General features: G+C 47.4%; 2 protein-coding genes and 1 long non-coding RNA gene across 3 annotated transcripts; 2 read left to right on the forward strand and 1 right to left on the reverse strand.

Annotated features, from left to right (window-relative positions):
• The first annotated feature begins 3885 nt into the window (after nt 1–3885).
• Nucleotides 3886–7112, forward strand: LOC127323759 (heterogeneous nuclear ribonucleoprotein 1). The gene is made up of 6 exons (XM_051351883.2): nt 3886–4070; nt 4163–4203; nt 4715–4878; nt 5729–5834; nt 5935–6104; nt 6342–7112. The coding sequence occupies exons 1-6, from the start codon at nt 4006–4008 to the stop codon at nt 6864–6866; spliced, it is 1071 nt and encodes a 356-aa protein (XP_051207843.1). The 5' UTR covers nt 3886–4005; the 3' UTR covers nt 6867–7112.
• Nucleotides 7113–9857: 2745 nt separating this feature from the next.
• Nucleotides 9858–12626, reverse strand: LOC127323758 (oligopeptide transporter 1). The gene is made up of 3 exons (XM_051351882.2): nt 12423–12626; nt 11851–12290; nt 9858–11745 (listed from the first exon to the last, which is right to left on the reverse strand). Exons 1-3 carry the CDS (start codon nt 12499–12501, stop codon nt 10009–10011), a joined length of 2256 nt encoding a protein of 751 aa, XP_051207842.1. The 5' UTR covers nt 12502–12626; the 3' UTR covers nt 9858–10008.
• Nucleotides 12627–15795: 3169 nt separating this feature from the next.
• LOC127323873 (uncharacterized) lies at nt 15796–18732 on the forward strand. The gene is made up of 2 exons (XR_007866022.2): nt 15796–16859; nt 18376–18732. It is a non-coding gene; the product is annotated as an uncharacterized lncRNA (long non-coding RNA).
• The last annotated feature ends 345 nt before the right edge of the window (nt 18733–19077 follow it).

Genomic DNA, 19077 nt, shown 5'->3' on the forward strand with positions numbered 1-19077 from the left:
GTCTCCCAACAACCACCTCGAGACGGAAAAAGGAAAACCTAGCAAGGCCATACCTTTGCCTTGCGCACCCTGCTTTATCTTGATGATGACGCACTAGTAGGAAAAGGCTCATCAGTGGCGCACCGTTTTGGAATTCTGTGGCGCACGGAGGGTGCGCCACTAAATCCACGCCACAAAAATGTGAATTGTCTGGCACACGGACCCATGCGCCATGGAAAGAGACATTCCTGTGGCGCACCAAGTAGGCGTGCGCCACAGAAAGCACACAACGGTGGTGCGCCAACGATTTTTTTTTTTTACAAATGGCAGCTAGATCTAGATCTGGGGCCGTCGGAATTTCACCGGATTTTTTGAATCTCGCCGGAGGTGGGTGGGTGGGTGGAGGAGGATGAGTAGGAGGAAGCCGGTCGTAAGTGGTGGGTGGGTGGGTGGAGGAGGAGGCCGACCGTAATTGGTGGGTGGGTGGGTGGAGGAGGAGGCCGACCAAAAGTGGTCACCGGAGGTGGGGGAGGAGGGGGTCGCTGGAGGAGGAGGTCGCCGGGTGTGGAGGAGGAGATCTCCGGAGGAGGCCAGAGGTGGAGGAGAGGAGGGAGGAGAAGGATAGAAGGGGAAGTGGAGGAGAAGGGGAAGTGGAAGTGGAGGAGAAGGTGAAGTGGAAGAGAAGTGGAGGAGGAGGAGGAGAAAAGAGAGAGGGAGAAGGGCGCCGCCGGATTTTAAATTCGGTGGCGCATGTGCATTTGGTGCGCCACATAATTTTTTTCGAATTTTTTATTTTTGTAGGAAAAAATCTTGACTTTGCTGTAACATTTTACTCTTTTCGAATTTTCCGATTCTGGAAATTTCAGAACCGCCTCTAGCATGCAATTCGAATGTAGAATTTTCTCCCAGTCATTTTGATATATTATGCGTATTGTTCCGACTTCGTACCAGAAAAGTCATTTGAAGATTTCATGATTTTTTTTTGCAAAATACATTGAAATTCATGTTTTCCAATTTTCCCTGCAAGTATACCACTTAATATAAGTACAGTTCAAAGGAAATTGTTTTTGAAGTTTTTATAATTTTCTGTGATTCCGCATGCGCCACATAAATGCTTCTTTCTGTGGTGCATTTGGCCACATGCGCCATAGAAAGGCGGCATTTCTGTGGCGCATGGATACTCAGAATTGGCCAACCCAATAATTGGCCGCGTGCCCCACCAGATTTCTATGGAGCATGGAGAGTTGATGCGCCGCAAAAATATCAAATTCTGTGGCGCATGGAGAGTTGGTGCGCCATAGAAATGCCATTATTTAGTGGTGCGCGTGCTTGGGTGCGCCACCGATTTTTTTTAGTGGCGCATGGTTATTTGGTGCGCCACAAAAAAGCATTCCACCTATAGCTAGTTTCCTACTAGTGACACTTCATGCTTCATTCAAGGCGGAATGCCCAGATCATAGTTGCTTCGTGAAGACTCATGATTGCTCCCCCATACCACTACTAGGAAAAGCCTTATTGCCGGCGCACCAAAAAAGGCTACTGCCGGCGCATCAGAGCCCGCTGGTGGAATCACGCCGGTGGTAATGAGTTACCGCCAGCGCACCAACTGGTGCGCCAGCAGCAACACAAATTATCCCCGGTACACCAGGCCTAGTGCGCCGGCGGTATGTTTTTTCAAAATTCAAAAAAGGCCAATCCAGATCCAGATCTAGATCTGGATCTAGATCTAGCTCGGGTTCATATATCTCGGGTTCATCCTCGAACATGGTGGCCGTGCGCTGTCGTGTTGTCGTTGCCGCGCAAGTGTAGGAGTTGCAGGAGGAGGATGACAATGAGGCCGGAGCTGGTGGTTTAGGAGGAGGAGGAGGAGAAGGCCGAAGGTGGAGGTAGAGGAGGAGGAGAAGGAGAAGGCCGAAGGTGGAGGTGGAGGTGGAGGTGGAGGAGGAGGAGGAGGAGAAGGAGAAGGCCGGAGGTGGAGGTGGAGGGTGGAGGAGGACGCCCGAGGTGGCGGAGGTCACCGGAGTAGGAGGAGGAGGAGGAGGCCGTCGGTGAGGATTACAAGGAGAAGAGGAGGAGGGAAAGAGGAGAAGGGGGAGAAGTGAGGAAGAAGAAGCTACATGAGGGCCGACTTTGCATATATAGTCTAGGTTACCGCCGGTGCACCTAATATGGAGGTGCGTCGGGGTAATTTTTTATTTTATTACCAAAATCTAGAAGCTCAAAAAAGTCCCGTTTCTGTTTTGAATTTGACGAATCCATTTTTTGAATTCGGATAGGAAATTTCGCGTAGATAGATTTTGATATAAAAAGTTTTTCATTGGAGGTCGTATGCAACCAGAAATCCTGTTTTACCGAAACATGACGCTATTTTGCATAATAGATCGAAATTCATGTTTTAAAATTTTCATTAAAACTAGATGGCATAATACATGGGCATCTCGAAGGATTTATTTTTTTGAAATTTCTATTATTTTCTTTCATTTTTTTTTGAAACTGGAAAAGGTGTTCCGGGGGGGGGGGGGGGTGTGGAGAGAAAATATGTGCTCCCCTTACCCCCAGGCCGCCTCTATGGTGGTGCGCTGGTGGTACATTGTTTACCACCGGCGCACCACCATAGAGGCATCTAGCCCAGACCTCTTCTAACTTTATCCCCGACGCACTAAATTTTTGTTGCGCCGGCGGTATTGGGCCATAACCGACGCGGTCGAAACATGGTGCACCGGTAGTATTTACCACCGGCGCAGTCAAAACATGGTGCGCCGGCAGTAGCGCTGGTAGCTATAGGTATTTTCCTACTAGTGTACACCACTATGGGAAACTTTCATTTGAAGCACATCTTCACAAGTCCATTATCACCGAATAGACGTCAAGCTTCAAGCATGATATGTTAGATATGCTCATCTTGAACTTTCCCTTCACAACCTTGATGACATCCAAACTTGATGCCATCCTCTCATGGGCTATATGAGACCATACTCTTGATGCATGCCCATAGAAATATACCTAACCCACATAGACAACACAAATATACATATATAATGGGTTAGCTTATGAAGCATAATTGACAAGGCTTACCGCCCACAAGCTAGATCACATGATCCAAAGTGGTACTATCTTTATACTTCATGTGTTGACCAAATTGAATTTAATCTTCACTCATAGTCTTGGTCAACCTTGTATCTCTTCATGCTTTATCATAATATCTTGATCATTCATTGCTTAACACATAAGTTAGAGCATGGCTAACTTGAGTTCCACACAAGAACTACATCTTTATTTCTTCTTCTTGATCATATCATATTTTTCTCTTGAAATCGATGGCCTTGATGCCAATACCAAAGGTATAACATTATATTCATGGCATACACACTTGAATCCAAGATATGAACTTTAAGAAATACCTACAGAATATTCTTTCATATAAACACGACAAAAACATTAGTCCACATAGGATTGTCATTAATTACCAAAAATACACTTAGGGACAATGTACCCTTACACCCACCGTACGTCCACATGCCTTGTTTGTGGTTTCCATGCGGTCCTCGCTCGTGGGCGTACCTGTTCGGCTGACACGTGCCGATTAGACGCATGTTGTGCGGAATGATTTTTCCCTTCGCGAATGTCTTTTTTTTTTGAAATGCCCTTCGCGAATGTCGGTCTTTAGGTAGTGGAACCCGCATCTTCATAAAAAAATCGAAAAATAAAATAAAAACAAATCCACGAGGTTACGATAATAAGCCCACGGGACAATTTGATCAAGTAAGTCATGGGCTAAAAATAAGTACAGCCCAATACTCTGCTCACCGACCTATCGGGCCAGTCCACTACTCTGCTCACCGACCTATCGGGACACAGCGGGCAAGGCTGGGCGTTATAAGGCGAACCGAAGGTGCTGGCCCAGACAAACACCCACGTGACGCGTCATCGCATCCCAACCCGCCGATCCGATATCGAGCGAGCGCACGAGCGATTCCGCTAGCGAAACCGCAGGACGCGCCGGAACCCTAGCTACCTAGCGCGGCCATGGGGAAGTCGGAGTACGGCGGCAGCGGCGGCGGAGGCGGAGGCGGCGGCAGCGGAAGCCCCGGGTAAGAGAACACCGCGACCCCTCTCCCCCTGAGCTGTCGAGCTATCTCGATCTAGTTGCCTGATATTTTGGAGGTCGGTTTTGTTTTTGCAGGAAGATCTTCGTCGGGGGGCTCCCACGCGACACCACGCTAGGTAACTCGCCCAATTCCTTCCTTCCGTGTTGTTTTTTTGTGATCCGTGTGGCGCCTTTGTGCTGGATCTGGTGATTCCGTTCCAGATTTAGTCGTACCGCGCCGCGATCGATATTTAGGTATCCGATGTCTTTTACTGGATTTGCGCCGTTCTATGCGTTGGTTATCATATTGTCCTCGTAGGCTTAGGTTTTGATATCATTTACTTTGCGTTGCATTAATCTGAGTGATATACCGAGGTATTTGCGGACTGCGTTACATGTTAATTTTTGTTGATGCTTGACTGTGATTGTTTGACACTTGTTCTTTACAATTGATCCAAGGGGATTAATTCCTAGAATTGAGCATGATCATCTAGCCCATCCTTCCACTAAGATTGAGTCAATTATATGTTTGGTTCTCTGCCGATGTTGTAGTTATACTGCACATACTGCCCCATTACCGGATTGTAATATATTCTCCGAGTTGTAATTTCGTGAAACTAATTTCCGTGCTCCAACTTTTGATGACAGCCACGTTTCAGAAGCATTTTGGGGCCTACGGAGAGATAGTTGATTCGGTGATAATGAAAAATAAGCACACATCTCAGCCAAGAGGTTTTGGCTTTATCACATATGCTGACCCAGCTGTTGTTGATACAGTGATAGAGGACAACCATGTCATCAATGGAAAGCAAGTAAGTTCTGTTCCCAGTACACTACTGGAGACCGCAGCTTCACAATTGCCAAGCTCTTTATGCTCTTGCTCGTATATAGCTTTACTGTTCATGCCTACACTGATATTCTCCATGCATGTATCTTTGATATGCCCATTGCAGATGACCTGCTCTTGTATTTATATATATATTACTAAATATGTAATATCTTCATTGTCTGATATATTGTTACTGCTGTATGTTAGGCTACATATTAATCATATGTTGAACACATGGTTTTACACCCTATGATGATGCCTACATTTGCAATTTTGCTCAGATGCTATAATTTTCACATTTAACATGATTTTGCAGTATATTGATTTTTCTGCTACGTTGATACGAAAGTATTTTATCTGTCCATGGGTCGGAAGGTTTATATCAATCTATTTATTACTCCTACTTGACTGCTTATTTTTTGAGGGAGACTGCTTCTTTTCTTTTAAGGATTCAGTGAGCGGGATGCTCATGTAGTTTATAACAGCTGGATTTGTACACAATAGGATGCGTTCCTTTTCCCCATCATCACTTTTTTAGTCTGTTTCCTTGCGTTATTTAATTAATGGTCTTTCTGGATCTATTTAATACTCCCTCTGTTCCAAAAATAAGTGTCGCAACTTTTTCTAGATACGGATCTGTAGCTAGACAAAGTTGCGACATTTATTTTGGAATGGAGGCATGACCACATTTTGCAATCTATTAGCTCTTTTTCGTTTGTTCTGTGCAGATATATGTTCTTATTGAAGTTACCGTTCCTTGTGTACTACTTACCAGTTCCGAGATGTTCATAACTTGAAAATTACTTACTGGCAATGCCTGTTTTTGTTTCCAGGTTGAGATTAAGAGAACCATTCCAAAAGATTCTATGCAGTCCAACCCTAAGGATTTCAAAACTAAAAAGATTTTTGTTGGTGGCCTTCCCCCAACACTCACAGAAGGTATTATATGTTGTGGAATCTTATTGTCTGCAACCTTAATCAAGGTTGCTTCATTACACATTGATTTTGATAAGATGGCCCCTTTTGTTTTGTTGCTCAGATGATTTCAAGGATTTTTTTGAAAACTTTGGAGCTGTTGTTGAGCACCAGATTATGCATGATCATCAGACAAGACGCTCCAGGGGCTTTGGATTTGTAGTTTTTGATTCTGAGCAAGTTGTAGATGAGTTGTTAGCAAAAGGGAATATGATTGATCTTGCTGGTTCCAAGGTGAGTCCCGTGCATTTCATAACAGAAGTGTCACTGATTGTTGGCCCCTTCTCTATATACTTGCGCAATACGTGTAACTTTTTATATCGAATTAATGTCTGCCAAAAGAAACATCTTTCTTTTGTTCATGTCAACTATTTTGCTAGTGTCATGGACCATAATAGTTTATCGATCGTTGGTAGCGAGGACCAGTAGGTTTATATTTGTCAGTACTTAGGTCATTTGCTTTGTTTGTAGGTGGAGATCAAGAAAGCAGAACCAAAGAAATCCACAAATCCGCCACCATCAGCTGGTAGTGATTCTAGATCAGCATATGGTAGGGTTTCTAGAGACCGTCCTTCCAGGGATGATGTTGGTGTTGGACTGGCTGATGCCTATAGCAGCTATGGCAGTGGATTTGGTCCTTATAGAAACCATCCAAGTTTTGCTGGTAGTCTTGGTAATGGAGGGGTAGGTGACTACCATGGTCGATACGGTCGTTATCCCCCAGGAATAGGAAGCTATGAAGGCATGTCTTCCTATGGTTATCCCAGCCGCTTTGGGCCATATGGAGGAGGTTTTGATGGACCTTATGCTGGAGGGAACTTGAGTGCCTACAGGCGAGGTGGTGATGATAGCTTTGGTGGCCCTGGTAGTTCTAGCTATGCTGGCGCCATGTATGCTGGGGCATATGATCCTGCACTAGGTGCTTATGGACCTGGTGGCCCTCCTGATATGAATAGGGGAAGTTTTGCCCCAGGCCGATATCACCCATATGGATGATGGAAGCGTTCTTCAGAATTGAGCCCAGCATAATATTCACTACAAGGTTGCCGATTTATATTGTGATTTAGTACTAAGCATATTAGAACCCTGTGATGGATGAACCCACCTTAATGTTCTGTAAATGCTTGCTAGTCCGTGTGAACCTTAGCTTTTTGTTAGATATATGTTGTGATCCAGTGTCCAGACTAGCAGTCATTGTATTCGGTTTTATTTGGGATGTTATAGAACATGGTACTTGTGATATCTTAGATGTGCATTGAGAATCTTATGTTTAAGTTACTTAGAATGCATTCTAAGTCTAGCAGCACATTAGGTCTTGGGATCTGTTAGATGGTTTTGGTCTTTTCACTGATCCTTCGGTATCATGCCTTCTTAGCTCTTTGTTGCAATTCTGTTTTCATTTCTTATTGCCATCCGAGTGACTTTACTTTTTAATTTTGCGATTTATATTGCAATTTTGTATCATTAAATCCGTACTTGAAAATATTTTATCGCATAAACTGTACTACTGTTGTAGTAGTAACATTGACTTGTCTTGTTGAATCTCTCGCCCCACAATGTCAAAAATTCTGGTTGGTGCGTGCTGAACTAAAGCGCAAGCTTTTCTCCTGGTTATGGTTGACGTGCCAACTGTGCCTTTTAAGCTCCAGAACACCTCTGAAAGAAGTCATCAGGCAGGGAGATATGGTATATGGTGGCTCCGAGCTTGAGGGTGGGCGCTTGTGCTTGAAGACATCAAGCAAAGAGATTCTGGTTAGGCGTCGTTAGGGTTTTGACATGGTCCCTTCAAAAACATTTCTCCTCTGTACATAGACTTAGTATTAATTGTCCTGCCGGTCTCTCTAAAGAACTGGAGTATATGTTTCCAAAGAGAGTACTCAAAGTGCGTTACATTTGTGAGAGCAACTCCAACATAGACGCTATATTGTGAATTACCGCTGATATACAGCACACACGGTCGATTTGCACCCTCCAGCATACGTGCAAACTGTTCTTCAAACCTTAGCGCGGGCGTGCAAACCGTTCTTCAAACTTGTTTCTGTGTGCGGCATTTTGCACCCTTTGACACGCCAAAATTGGCGCTTCCACTCGAGCGCGTGCTATTGCTATGGCTCGTGTGCGAACACCCAACCCCTGCCTGGAAACTTTCCTGCGACCGTGCACTCGATTCCCTTTTACGCAGTCGCCGGCGACATTCCGGCGATGGATGGGTCCTTTGGCACTCCAGTAGCCCCTCCATACACTCGGTCCCCGCCATGGCCAGGGTCGCACCACCGTTTTCGCAGCCGCCTGCGACAAACCCTAACACCGTCGCACCACCGTTTTTGCAGCCGCCTGCGACAAACCCTAACACCGTCGCCTCCGCTTCCTGTTCGTGCTGCCGCGGCCGAACTCATAGACCGGTGCCGCGCTGCCCGTCGCCACGCCTTCTGCACCACTGCTCACAAAGGGAAGGGTGGAGCTTCCAAGCGCCCGGCCGCGGCGGCGGGCGCCCAAATGCGCTCAAGAAGGCGGTCAATAAACTCGTAGCTCATTGCCCTGCTCGACTGGAGCGGCTTTCAGCGCACGCAACCTGCTGCACCAAGTGACAACAAGGCAAACAAATGTCCTCTTTTTTGTTGTTGTTAAGATAGATCAATGTACACAATGATAGATGAATGTAGACAATGATGTGTTAATTCAATTGCAATGTAGTGTTGACGATGAGACATTCATGGCACACATGAATGCTGGCTCTTCTTTCTCGCACTCCCATTTTGATGAAGAAATTGGGGAAGAAGAGGGGTATGTAGTGGATGAGCATGGTGAGGGTATGATTGAACTGTCGAGAGGAGGTAGGACGGCCAACTATACCATGGAGGAGGATAGGTTGCTTTGCCGAACATGGTTGCAAATTGGCATGGACCTGTTGGTTGGCATGAACCAATCAAGAGATACCTACTGGATGAGAATGAAGGACTACTTTGATGCACACAACCCAAGTGGCAATGAGCGCACCGATCGTTCTCTTCGATCCCGGTGTAGGATCATCAACACCGATTGTCAAAAAATGGGTGGGTGCTTTGGCGGCGGTTGATGTACTCAATCCAAGTGGCATGGGTGAAGTGGATAGGGTAAGTTGTTTCATTGTGTGATACTATCTTGTTTTATTGATGTAAATGTTTGTTGTTATCCATGACTCATTCTTCTGTTATGTTCACAATGTAGAATGTAGATGACCATTGTTCAAAATTTGTTTAAAAATGAGGGAAAGAGAAACAAGAGGGGCAAGAAAATTACAGGCAAGTCATTTGTGTTGCACCATTGCAATGAAGAGCTAGGGAATGGGAAGTGGAAGAACCGTGATGAGATGGGCGTGCACATAAAAGGGATGAATGCAACTTCCGAGGCCACCACTATCATAGATGATGATGCATCAAGTGATGACAACAAGAAGAGGAGCTCCACTCCACACTCGGTTGCCAACACAAGAAGGCCCTTGCTTGGAAAGAAGGCCCCGAAGAAATGAGGGGGAGGAAGACCGGGGATGATGATCTAGCAGAAGCAATGGAGGCAATGGTGACCGCAAGGCAACAAGCAAACGAGGATATGAAGGTGGCTAGGAGCTTGGAGGCTGAGGCCGAGGCGCGGAGGGTGGCATTGGAGGAGAGGATGGTGGCCGTCGAGGAGAGGAAGTTGGCATTGGAGGAGAAGAAGGTGGCCATGGAGGAGCATCAACATCTAGTGGAAGAGGAGAGGAGGCTCTTTTGCATTGACACTTCCGACATGGATGAAAGGCATGTAAATAGTTTTTTGGCCGACACTTCATCACGAGCAAAATTTCCTCGCAGTTTCAAATTTCACCGGGTACTGTTTATGATTTTTACGTTTCTGTTTTTTCCCCCAAAATGCCGCTTCCGGTTTTCCTTTTTTCTCTCCATTTCCTTTTTCTTGGGAAACAGACAGCAAGTTTCCATTCGGTTTTCAACCCTACCGCTTCTCTCTTCCTTCACATGAACATGCCTTTTGTTATGTTGACACTTACACGTTCGCTTACAGTCCGGAAGAGCTACAATAGCTAGTTAAAAAAGAAAATAAAAAAGCCACAACGCTAATTATAAGTATCATAACCAGGTGATGCCTCGGCAGCTGCTTATTACTAGTGCACGGGGCAACCGGGGACGCTGACTCCCGGTGCCGTCGGACAACGAGCCAAGTCACAGTGGTCATCGACCTGCAGCCCCCACCAGTTAACACCGTTGACGCCTCCAGACTGCAGCATGGCGTAGGACGCGATGCCCATGAACGCCATGCCGGCGTCCAGCGCGGCCGACAACACGTAGTTGTGCCGCGCCCACCATGCTTTGTACCGTCTGTACACGACGTGGTTGAAGGTGAGCCCGACGGCACCCCACATGAGGTAGTTCACGGACCGCGCCGGCGGCATCATCCCCGTGGCGCTCAGCAGCACGGGCATGTTGATGAGCCGGATCCACCCCCTTTCCGGGAAGGCCCGGGACAGCGCCCACACGGGCACCGGCGCCACCGCCCCGGCGAGGAAGAAGTAGTTCATCTTGGCGTAGCGGCCGAGGCGCCCGAACATGCGCTGCGGGCCGACCACGCCCCAGATGACGGACGCGTTGTAGAAGACTTCGTCGCCAGGGCACGTCCACGGGCTCCCCGCCGGCAGCTTCGCCGGGTCGCAGATGTTGCCCACGCTCTCCAGCAGCCACCACGATGTGCCGAAGTAGACCGACGACGCTAGCACGGTGCCCACGAGCTGGACGGCGAACATGGACCGCGGCGGGATCTTCATGTAGTGGCCCAGCTTGAAGTCCTGCAGGAACATGATGGCCTGGGACATGCTGATGTACCCGTACGTTTTGAACGCCACGTTCGCCAGCGGCCTCCCCGGGTACAGGTACCCGATGATCAGCTCCGTCACCACGTTCAGCCCAGGCTGCTGATTGGTGGTGGCGGTGATGATGCCGATGGGGAGGGTGAAGAAGAACGCCAGCCCGGCCGCCAGGAGCACGCCCCAGTAGGGGAGCTGCAGCTCCTGCCCGAACCCCTCGCAGGTGAATATGGAGAGGCCGAGCACCAGCACAAGCATCACGTGGAACCACCACTGCGGCACCGCCGCGTAGTTCCTCTTCATCAGCCTCGTGTGCACGTCGCCGGCCTGCTGCCCGCTCACCGTCGCCTTCGTCTGCCGCCATATCGACCTGCCGTGGAAGAGGGCGACGTGGGACAGAGTGGCGGCCAGCGTGGCGAAGCTGAGGCCGTAGGCGAAGGCGAAGAAGATGCTCAGGTTGATCTGCCCGGCGTCGTCGTACCCGGCCTGGCTGAACTGGAAGGTCGCCGGGTCCAGCACCCGGCTCACGTCGTACCGGCTGCCGTTGGCCATGAACACGTGGGAGGAGATGATGGGGAACCGCCTGGCGTCGTACGCGTTGCTCCAGTACGCCACGGGCAAGACCACGTACACCACCAGGAAGAACCCAGCCATCACGTTCAGGATGGCGAACGCCGGCGTGGACAGCGGCGTGCCCAGGAAGCCGGCCACCGTGGCCCAGTCGAGGCCAAACGACCCGACCCCGAGGCCGTACACGCCCGACCCAATCTGCTGCGCCGTCACGGAGTTCCTCCATACCAGGCACACAACGGAAATGCTGGAGATGGTCGGGAAGAGGTAGTTGGGAACGATGTAGTAGGCGAAGCTGGTGGCCAGGACGATGAGGAAGAACTGCAGCCTCGTGCTCCCTCCTTTGGGCCTCTTCTCCTTCTCGTGCAGAGCCCTGAAGAGCGATACCTGTACCAGGTTCGACGGCCACCACATGTAGGGGGAGTCCACCAGGAACTTCCTGAAGAGACCAGCCCAGCCATACCCCATCAGCTGCCCCGGTTCAAAAGTAGCAATTGACAGTTCAACACAAGTCAGTGCCAGATGAGACATGGAGTGAAATGATCAAATTACCAACAGAGAATCTAGATGTATCACCTGGGTTGTTTGAGTGAGCAGCATGGCGGCGAGCGGGTGGATGTCCCGGTGGTAGAAGGCCTTGACGATGGTGATAATGCCGACGGCGTAGACGGAGTTGGAGCCGGTATTGGCGAAGATGGTGATGAGGACGTGCTCCTTGAGGTTGAACGGCCCCGGGTTGAGAGAGAAGGACCACCGGGTGCCCTTGATCCCGACGACCTTGGGAGGGAGGCAGGCGGCCATCAGCCTGCCCAGCGGCAGCACCACGATCTGCACCGATAGAGAAGATATGTAGACAGGGTTCTGACGGTAGCCGAAGAACTGGTTGCAGAAGGCCAGCAACGCGCACGAGACCAGCCCCAGGAACCATGTCCTGAACGTCAGCGCCGGCAATGTCGGGTCGTCGGTGATTGGCACCGTCAGCCGGACCTCCTCGATCGGACAGTCATCCACTTCATCTGCACAAGAACAATTTTCAGTCAAGAAAAGTAAAACAGTTCACCCTGGCAAGAGGAGAGGGGAGCTCATGACTGAAAGAATTGGCCAGATTGATCTGAACAGCTAGCTTAGCTAGGCAGGAAAAAGTTCACCTGTTTTTCCATCGCTGGTGTCCGGCCCTTCGTTCTGAACCTCCAAGTTGCTGAGCTCGAGTTGTGGTGGCTCCTCCATTGCAGGCGGCGCTCTCCTTGCCAACCTCCCACCAAGATTAGGTTCTTTTATATGCCTTGTGTGGATTAGAGGTTTCCTTGGTAGCTAGCTAGTAGTTCCTGCCAAATCACAACAACTGTTCTTTTCGTCGTCTTAGGTGAGGAACTTTGGGTTCTGTTTGTCTCCGTCGGCGAAGTCCAAGCGAGGTTGGCTTCGTCGTATTCTGGTGTTTTGTCCCCCCGGCTTCTTCCTCGTGTTGCCGTCGGTGGCTCCTGCGGCGGTGGCGAGCTGGTGGTGGAGAGTGACGCGGGTTCTGCTTCCAGGCCCTCGTCGTTCTTGTGTAGGAGTCCAGTTGCCTCGTTCCGGCGAGGCGGGTTTCCGGCTGTCCCCTTTGTGCTGATGCAGGTCTTCAAGCAGGCTCCGGCCTCTGGTGTTGACCTGACCACCGGAGTGGTTCGGGGCGTTGCCCCCGCCGACATGCTCATCACCTTTGCAAGATCTCGGCGTCCGCGTCGAGTGATAGATGCGGCGACTTCAACGAGGAAATGTCCTCTAAAGGACTACCCCGGCGACAAAGCTGCGCCCGCAGGTGCTTCTTCCCTTACTCCGGGGTGGAGGTATCGGTGCTGGCGACGGCGGATCGTGTTAGGCGCAGAAGATCCCAAGGACCTAGCTGTTTTTCTCTCTTTTTCTAGGGTTCTTTCTGTAATTTTGGGTCAGCTGTCCAAATTCTGGACTGTTCTTGTACTTTCAAGTTTCCTTACTTAATATAATCCAGATATTTGTGCTCAAAAAAAAAAAGGTTGCGAATATCATAGTCTACGCACTATGTACTTTGAGATTCGCACACATTTTACACATAACACCCTGGCATTACATTCATGTATCATTTGTAGGCCCCTCCCTATTTCCAAAAGAAACCCTTCTTATGTTAAGCTTATTCAAGGACGTTGGCCATTGCAGTTTCCAAGATCGACGTATCCCATCAAGGAAAGCGAGCGCAAACATTAAAAATACGGAGCAAATCTTACCAAAATTATTGTGTTCGTGATTCATTTTCACAATTCGTACATGATTCAAGTCAGATTTCTAAAGGTATGTAAGCAAATCTGAAAGATTCACAGAAGTGAATCTGGAATCAAATCACACAGGAAGATTCGAGGATTCATACAATTTTGGAAATGTACAGAAAAAATCAATTTATGTATCCAAGCAAATCTAGAAGTTTCACAGGAGCCAATCTGGAATCAAATCACAAAGGAACATTCGTACATGACTACGCGCTGACCTAACAAAGCTTCCGCTTCAGTTCTTTGGTCTCATATCAGTATATCACACCATGTTTGTACTTATTATTATGTACAGCTTAACTATGTTTTTTTTTGGGTATACAGCTGGTTCAACTAGCTTATATATGGAGAGAATATAATGGGGCACCAACATTTTGACAGCATATTCATTTACAAGAAACCTTTGACCACAATATATGTTTAATTATGTCATCTTTCAGCTGTCTTTATTTTTCAGTATAAACCCCGATAATGATTTGCGTTGCTCCCCATTCCATTTTGCCGGAAATTATGAAGGTGTCTGTAGTGTACGTATGCTTTTGTACTGACCCAACAAAAGAGTGCATCATTTCTGCCACTAGACGCAGCAAAAACAGGAGGCTATAATCTTATCGAAAATCCGCACACACCACTGCATGTTGTACGAGAACGACGATCACTAGATATTGCTAATTCATCATTTGCTCGCACCATCCCAATCCCCAAATACAGGGACATGATTTGCAATACTCGATTGGTTGGATCGCTCACTACATTTTCTTGAGCCAGTAAAGAATCTTATTAGATTTTGTTTCTTGCATCATTCCTCTCACCATGATTCAAAATGAGTTATTATTGTGGCCCCATGCCCCATAAGAGATGGCAGGGGATTACTTAGTGCAGCCTAGTGTGGTGGTTAACATCGGGTAGGCAGAACTAAAGATTTCACAAGAATCCCTTAAAAAAAAAGATTTCACAAGAAATTTGTACTACAAGAGCCCTGGGTTTATATGAGCCAACAAAGTAAGCTGAAGGGATATACTCCCAAGTAGACGTTGATCAAGAAATCACAAGATGCTTCTTTGTGCGCGATTCTGTTTCTAGGTGGTCTTTGATGGACCAGCCAGTGAGGCGTAGCAAGAGAACGTAGAGCAGCAATAGGTGTAACGAGCAACAGTTTAAGCATAGAGTCTGCTAGATAGGGAAGGTCACCCCAATTAGCCGTGCCAAAAGTACATATAGGGCATCGAATCATTCAAAAAAAAAAAAAAAAAATCTAAGTTCTGTAGCCAGTAGCCAAGTAGAGCTGGTTGTGGGAGTCCTACATTATCAGTATTCAGTGCATATGGAGAAATAAGGAACACTAGAGGACCACACGCCATGTGCAATGGATATATGTTTGCAGACGTGTGTTTGCTCACTTGGATACTCTGAACTCAAGTGGAAGACAGTTGCATGCATTTGTTTTTGCAGACGTGTTGGCATCGTTGCTATGCGCATGAACATCCAACTTCTGCCGCGGAACATTATTGAGAGGCCGGCAAGCAAGGAATGCAGAACCAACTTGTCTTCTCGGTGGCTGGCCATGATCCAAACTCGTGAGTAGTGAGCAAGGAGGAAGCGGGGTTTCAGTATCGACGGCGATACGGCGAAGTCACATGATCCCTGAACCAGTCTTGAAGACACAGTAACTGCAAACAAGGTACCGGAACAGTAACTGCAATCAAACAAGGCAGCCTTGAATCGAATGGATATGTACACCCTGAGCTCGGGGTGTTCCACTCACCGCCGTGGTATGTGATGGTGAGCCGTATCTTACCAGCCAGAGGCAGCCAGTTTTCAATCAAGACGGCCGCTGCAGCTTGCAGGCAGCGGTGTGCGTCTGCAACTCATCAGCTCGCTTGTCATCATAGAGAAAGACAAACGACGACGTGAGTCGTTTCAAACACTACTGCAGAAATGCTTATAGCCACCAGGTGTTTAGTGACAGGCAAAATTATGCCTGTCACTGGTACAAGCACTAGTGACTGGCTCGTACAAGCCTGTCACTGGTATAAAACACTAGTGACAGGCTCGTAAAAAGGCCCGTCACTGAGAGCTACCGTGGAGGCTGGCTAAAAAGATAATTATGTTACTGACATGCATATATAAATGCCTGTCACTACTCTCTGAGCGCAATAATCATGGTGTAAGGCGATGTCCACGCGATGCCGATCGAACGGCAGTGCCCTGTATCTCCAACGTGAAGGCAATGCGAGGAGAAGAACATATGAACTTTGGAATATCGACCTGTACTACAAGGTATTTCTCGCGGTACAGACGCTCCCCTCAAGGTCAACGCGCGCCCACTCTCCGCGTCTTGTTTCCGGTCCCCCCGCGATGATCGTGCACGCCTCCGCCTCCAGCGCGCACGCCCTCCCGCCTTGGCCCATCACGCGTAACCATTGCCGCCCCTCGCCCAAGGCCGCCGCCAATCGCAACCCGAGACGCGCCCTTCCGCCGCCGCGCAAGCGCCCATCCGCCCAACCCCGCGCGCGCTAGCCCACGCTGCCGATCTGCGCAACACCACGGTGAGGCCTTGTACCGCCGCCTGTACAATCGAAGGGGTCAGAGGAGAGAGAACCATCGTTCCCCATTTGGTTTCTCTACCTGCTCTCGATCTCCTCCGATTGATGCCGCTTCCACCGATATATTCGTCTAATACGCACAATTGAGGGAGGGATTGGATGACGAAGTTACCACCCAGGAGCAGGGGATGGGGTCATTGTTGTTCCTCGTCGATGGCATCTCCGCTCCCACGCCGCTACCATAGCCGCCACCGTGTCGGCCGACGACCGGCAAAACCTTGTCCCGCCGCAGAGGTCTCTGCTGACTCCTGCCCCGGAGGAGCTTGTGGCCCGCGCCTTCTCCCCCGTCACGGCCGCCTCCCTCCACCTGCCTCCCATCTGCGACACCCTCACTAGTGCGGGGAGCAGGGCCAGCAGCACGCCCCCCCTGGAGAAAAACTCGAAGCGCCAGTTCCAGCGTGAGGGCAAGCAGGTAATCTGTAATAACTAAGGTGAGCTGCTTTGCTCTAATTCCCCAACATTATGCAGATGTGTGGTGCATTCCACGTGTTTGTGGTAATTCCTAGATGTAGTTGCTCTGAACTTGGATGGCACTTTGGTCCTGCCTGGTTGTCATGTCCTGTTGGTTACCGTCTGCGGCGAACATTGATCCATCGCTGGTTGCGTACGATGACAAAATAAAACAAGGGATCGATCATGGGAATGTGTATTCCCGTGACCATGAAGCAATGGTTGCGGAAACTCTTTACTCCTGCAACTGCAAGTACGTACACATATGCTCCTCGCCCTTCCCTGTCTTTTCTTGTTTAATTAGCGTGAAACTAATCTCATTTCAATATATTCCAGAATATATGTCAATATATGTCATCACTGCTTGATACTTTTTCATGTTTTGATCGTGGCGCCCATCGCGATCCCCATTCAGCTATGCTCTGCTTCCTGGAATTTTGATTTATTGATAGCGTGATAAAGATTGTGTAGAGGGATTCAAGTTAAGCTGGTGTATTCGTGCATTGAACATATATCAATCCGTATTAGTGTGTGTTGCTTTCCAAGCATTCTGCATACATGCAAATCTGCTACCTGCGATCATGTTCATTGCATAGTAGCATAGCAGTATACATGGGAATACAGATTATTGAACATCTCGACTGAACCTTGTCCTAACTACCTGGACGGCACATTTTCACAATTCCAAATGTAAGATTTTCTAGCAACAGCCATGTGAGAATACTCCTATTCTCTTATATGTAGTAAACTAGTAATTCTCATTCTTGTACAAAATAGGAATAGGAGAGACACTGCTCAGAGTAATTTCTATAATGATTATGTAATTTCTATAATTTCAGAAAGTGGCCATGAAAGGAAATAGTATCTTTTTGCCCAACTTTGATGCTATTGAAAGCCTGAAGCTTAGCGCTGATCACAGTTATTATATTTATGAGAGTGAACTTAGCCTGAAGCTTAGCCAGTAGTTATATACATGTTGTGCCAATTCCGGTCTGGACAAGATCTGGGTACCTTTGTTAATCTATTCTCATTCGATACCAAATTTTTCTTTTTTGTTTGACTTCCATCTATGCACGATCACAAAAATTGTGTGTTAATTGGTGGCTGGTACAATATCAAGTAATATGGCCCCAACTTCAGAAGCAGACACCGATTATGATATTTAAGGGCAAATTGAAATAGAAAAAGTCTGGACTCGTAATACAGAATCAAGGTCAAAGGATCTCATACCCTCCGATCTGAATTAACTGACTCCACTTTATCTAGATACGGATGTACCTAGATTCGTTTATTGACTAGATACATCCGTATCTATACAAAGTGGAGCCAATTAATTTAAATCAGAGGGCGTACCTGTCTTTGACGCTCTTAGCACAGCTAGGTATCAACAGACAAGATATCCTCTAATCTTGCATTTGTGTTCGGTGGTTTTTGTTGGTGATTGGTATTAAGTTAGTCATGTACTATTTCATTTTGCAAGCATGGTCATGGGCTCTTTGGTATGCCATGCAGATAATCAATACAAGAATTACCTCCTACATTGTCCTAATTTCAGTATAAAAAAATACTCCTAAATCAGTATATGAATTACTTCATTGGCTGTGCTGTTTTTCACTAAACAATATACATTTAGTAGATATACGTATATCTGCACTATAGGCACTCTAGAAAGTAAGGAATGATGCATGTTTTAATGGAGTGTACTCCTAAGATCCTGTTACATTAGTGTTTAAGATGACACATATATTTCTTTCTGCGCTGGTTTACAGAAACTAAAGTGGTGAAATATGCACGGCTATGTGGCAAAGCTTCGCGAGTTCTTCTATAGAAGGCAAGACTGGGACTGATGGTGCTCAAGCTGGAGGTGATAGAATGAGTAGAAGATGTGGAAGTGTTGGGATCTTGGTGTTTTTTTGTTTGTAGATGTAGATGATGCAGTAAGTAGAAGACGTGGAAGTGTCAGGTGTTTGATTTCTTTTGGTTCGCTTGTAGTTGCCGTAGAGTACGTTTTTCCTGCTTAGTTTCAAATTTGTGTAACTGATTTTCAACCTTGGATTTGGAGCGACATGTTTACTATAATACACTTTGTACCGTGCTTTCGTTGAATTTAATATGAGGTGATGCTATATGTGCTATATGGTACCTTGTACATGCTTCTTACTCCATATTTATTGAAAATATAATTAATTTTTTTAATACAGAATTCATACCAGTGACGGGCATGATAATGAACTAGTGTAAGGGTATTTCACCCTTATCCATTATTTTGGTAACGATGACACAGTGCTAAAGTATTTGGCCTAATATGTTTATAAGTACAATCTCAGGTATTAGGCAATGAGGCGTAAATGGTATATCAAAGGAACAAGAAGGCTAAAGGTGACCCCCCATTTCAACAACAATCAAAAAGGGGTCACAGGAGAAATCCGGTCACCTGCCCGGTCCAACCGGGCCAGCAACCGGCCAGTCCG

Source organism: Lolium perenne, chromosome 7 (genome assembly GCF_019359855.2).
Source record: "Lolium perenne isolate Kyuss_39 chromosome 7, Kyuss_2.0, whole genome shotgun sequence".
NCBI lineage: Eukaryota > Viridiplantae > Streptophyta > Magnoliopsida > Poales > Poaceae > Lolium > Lolium perenne.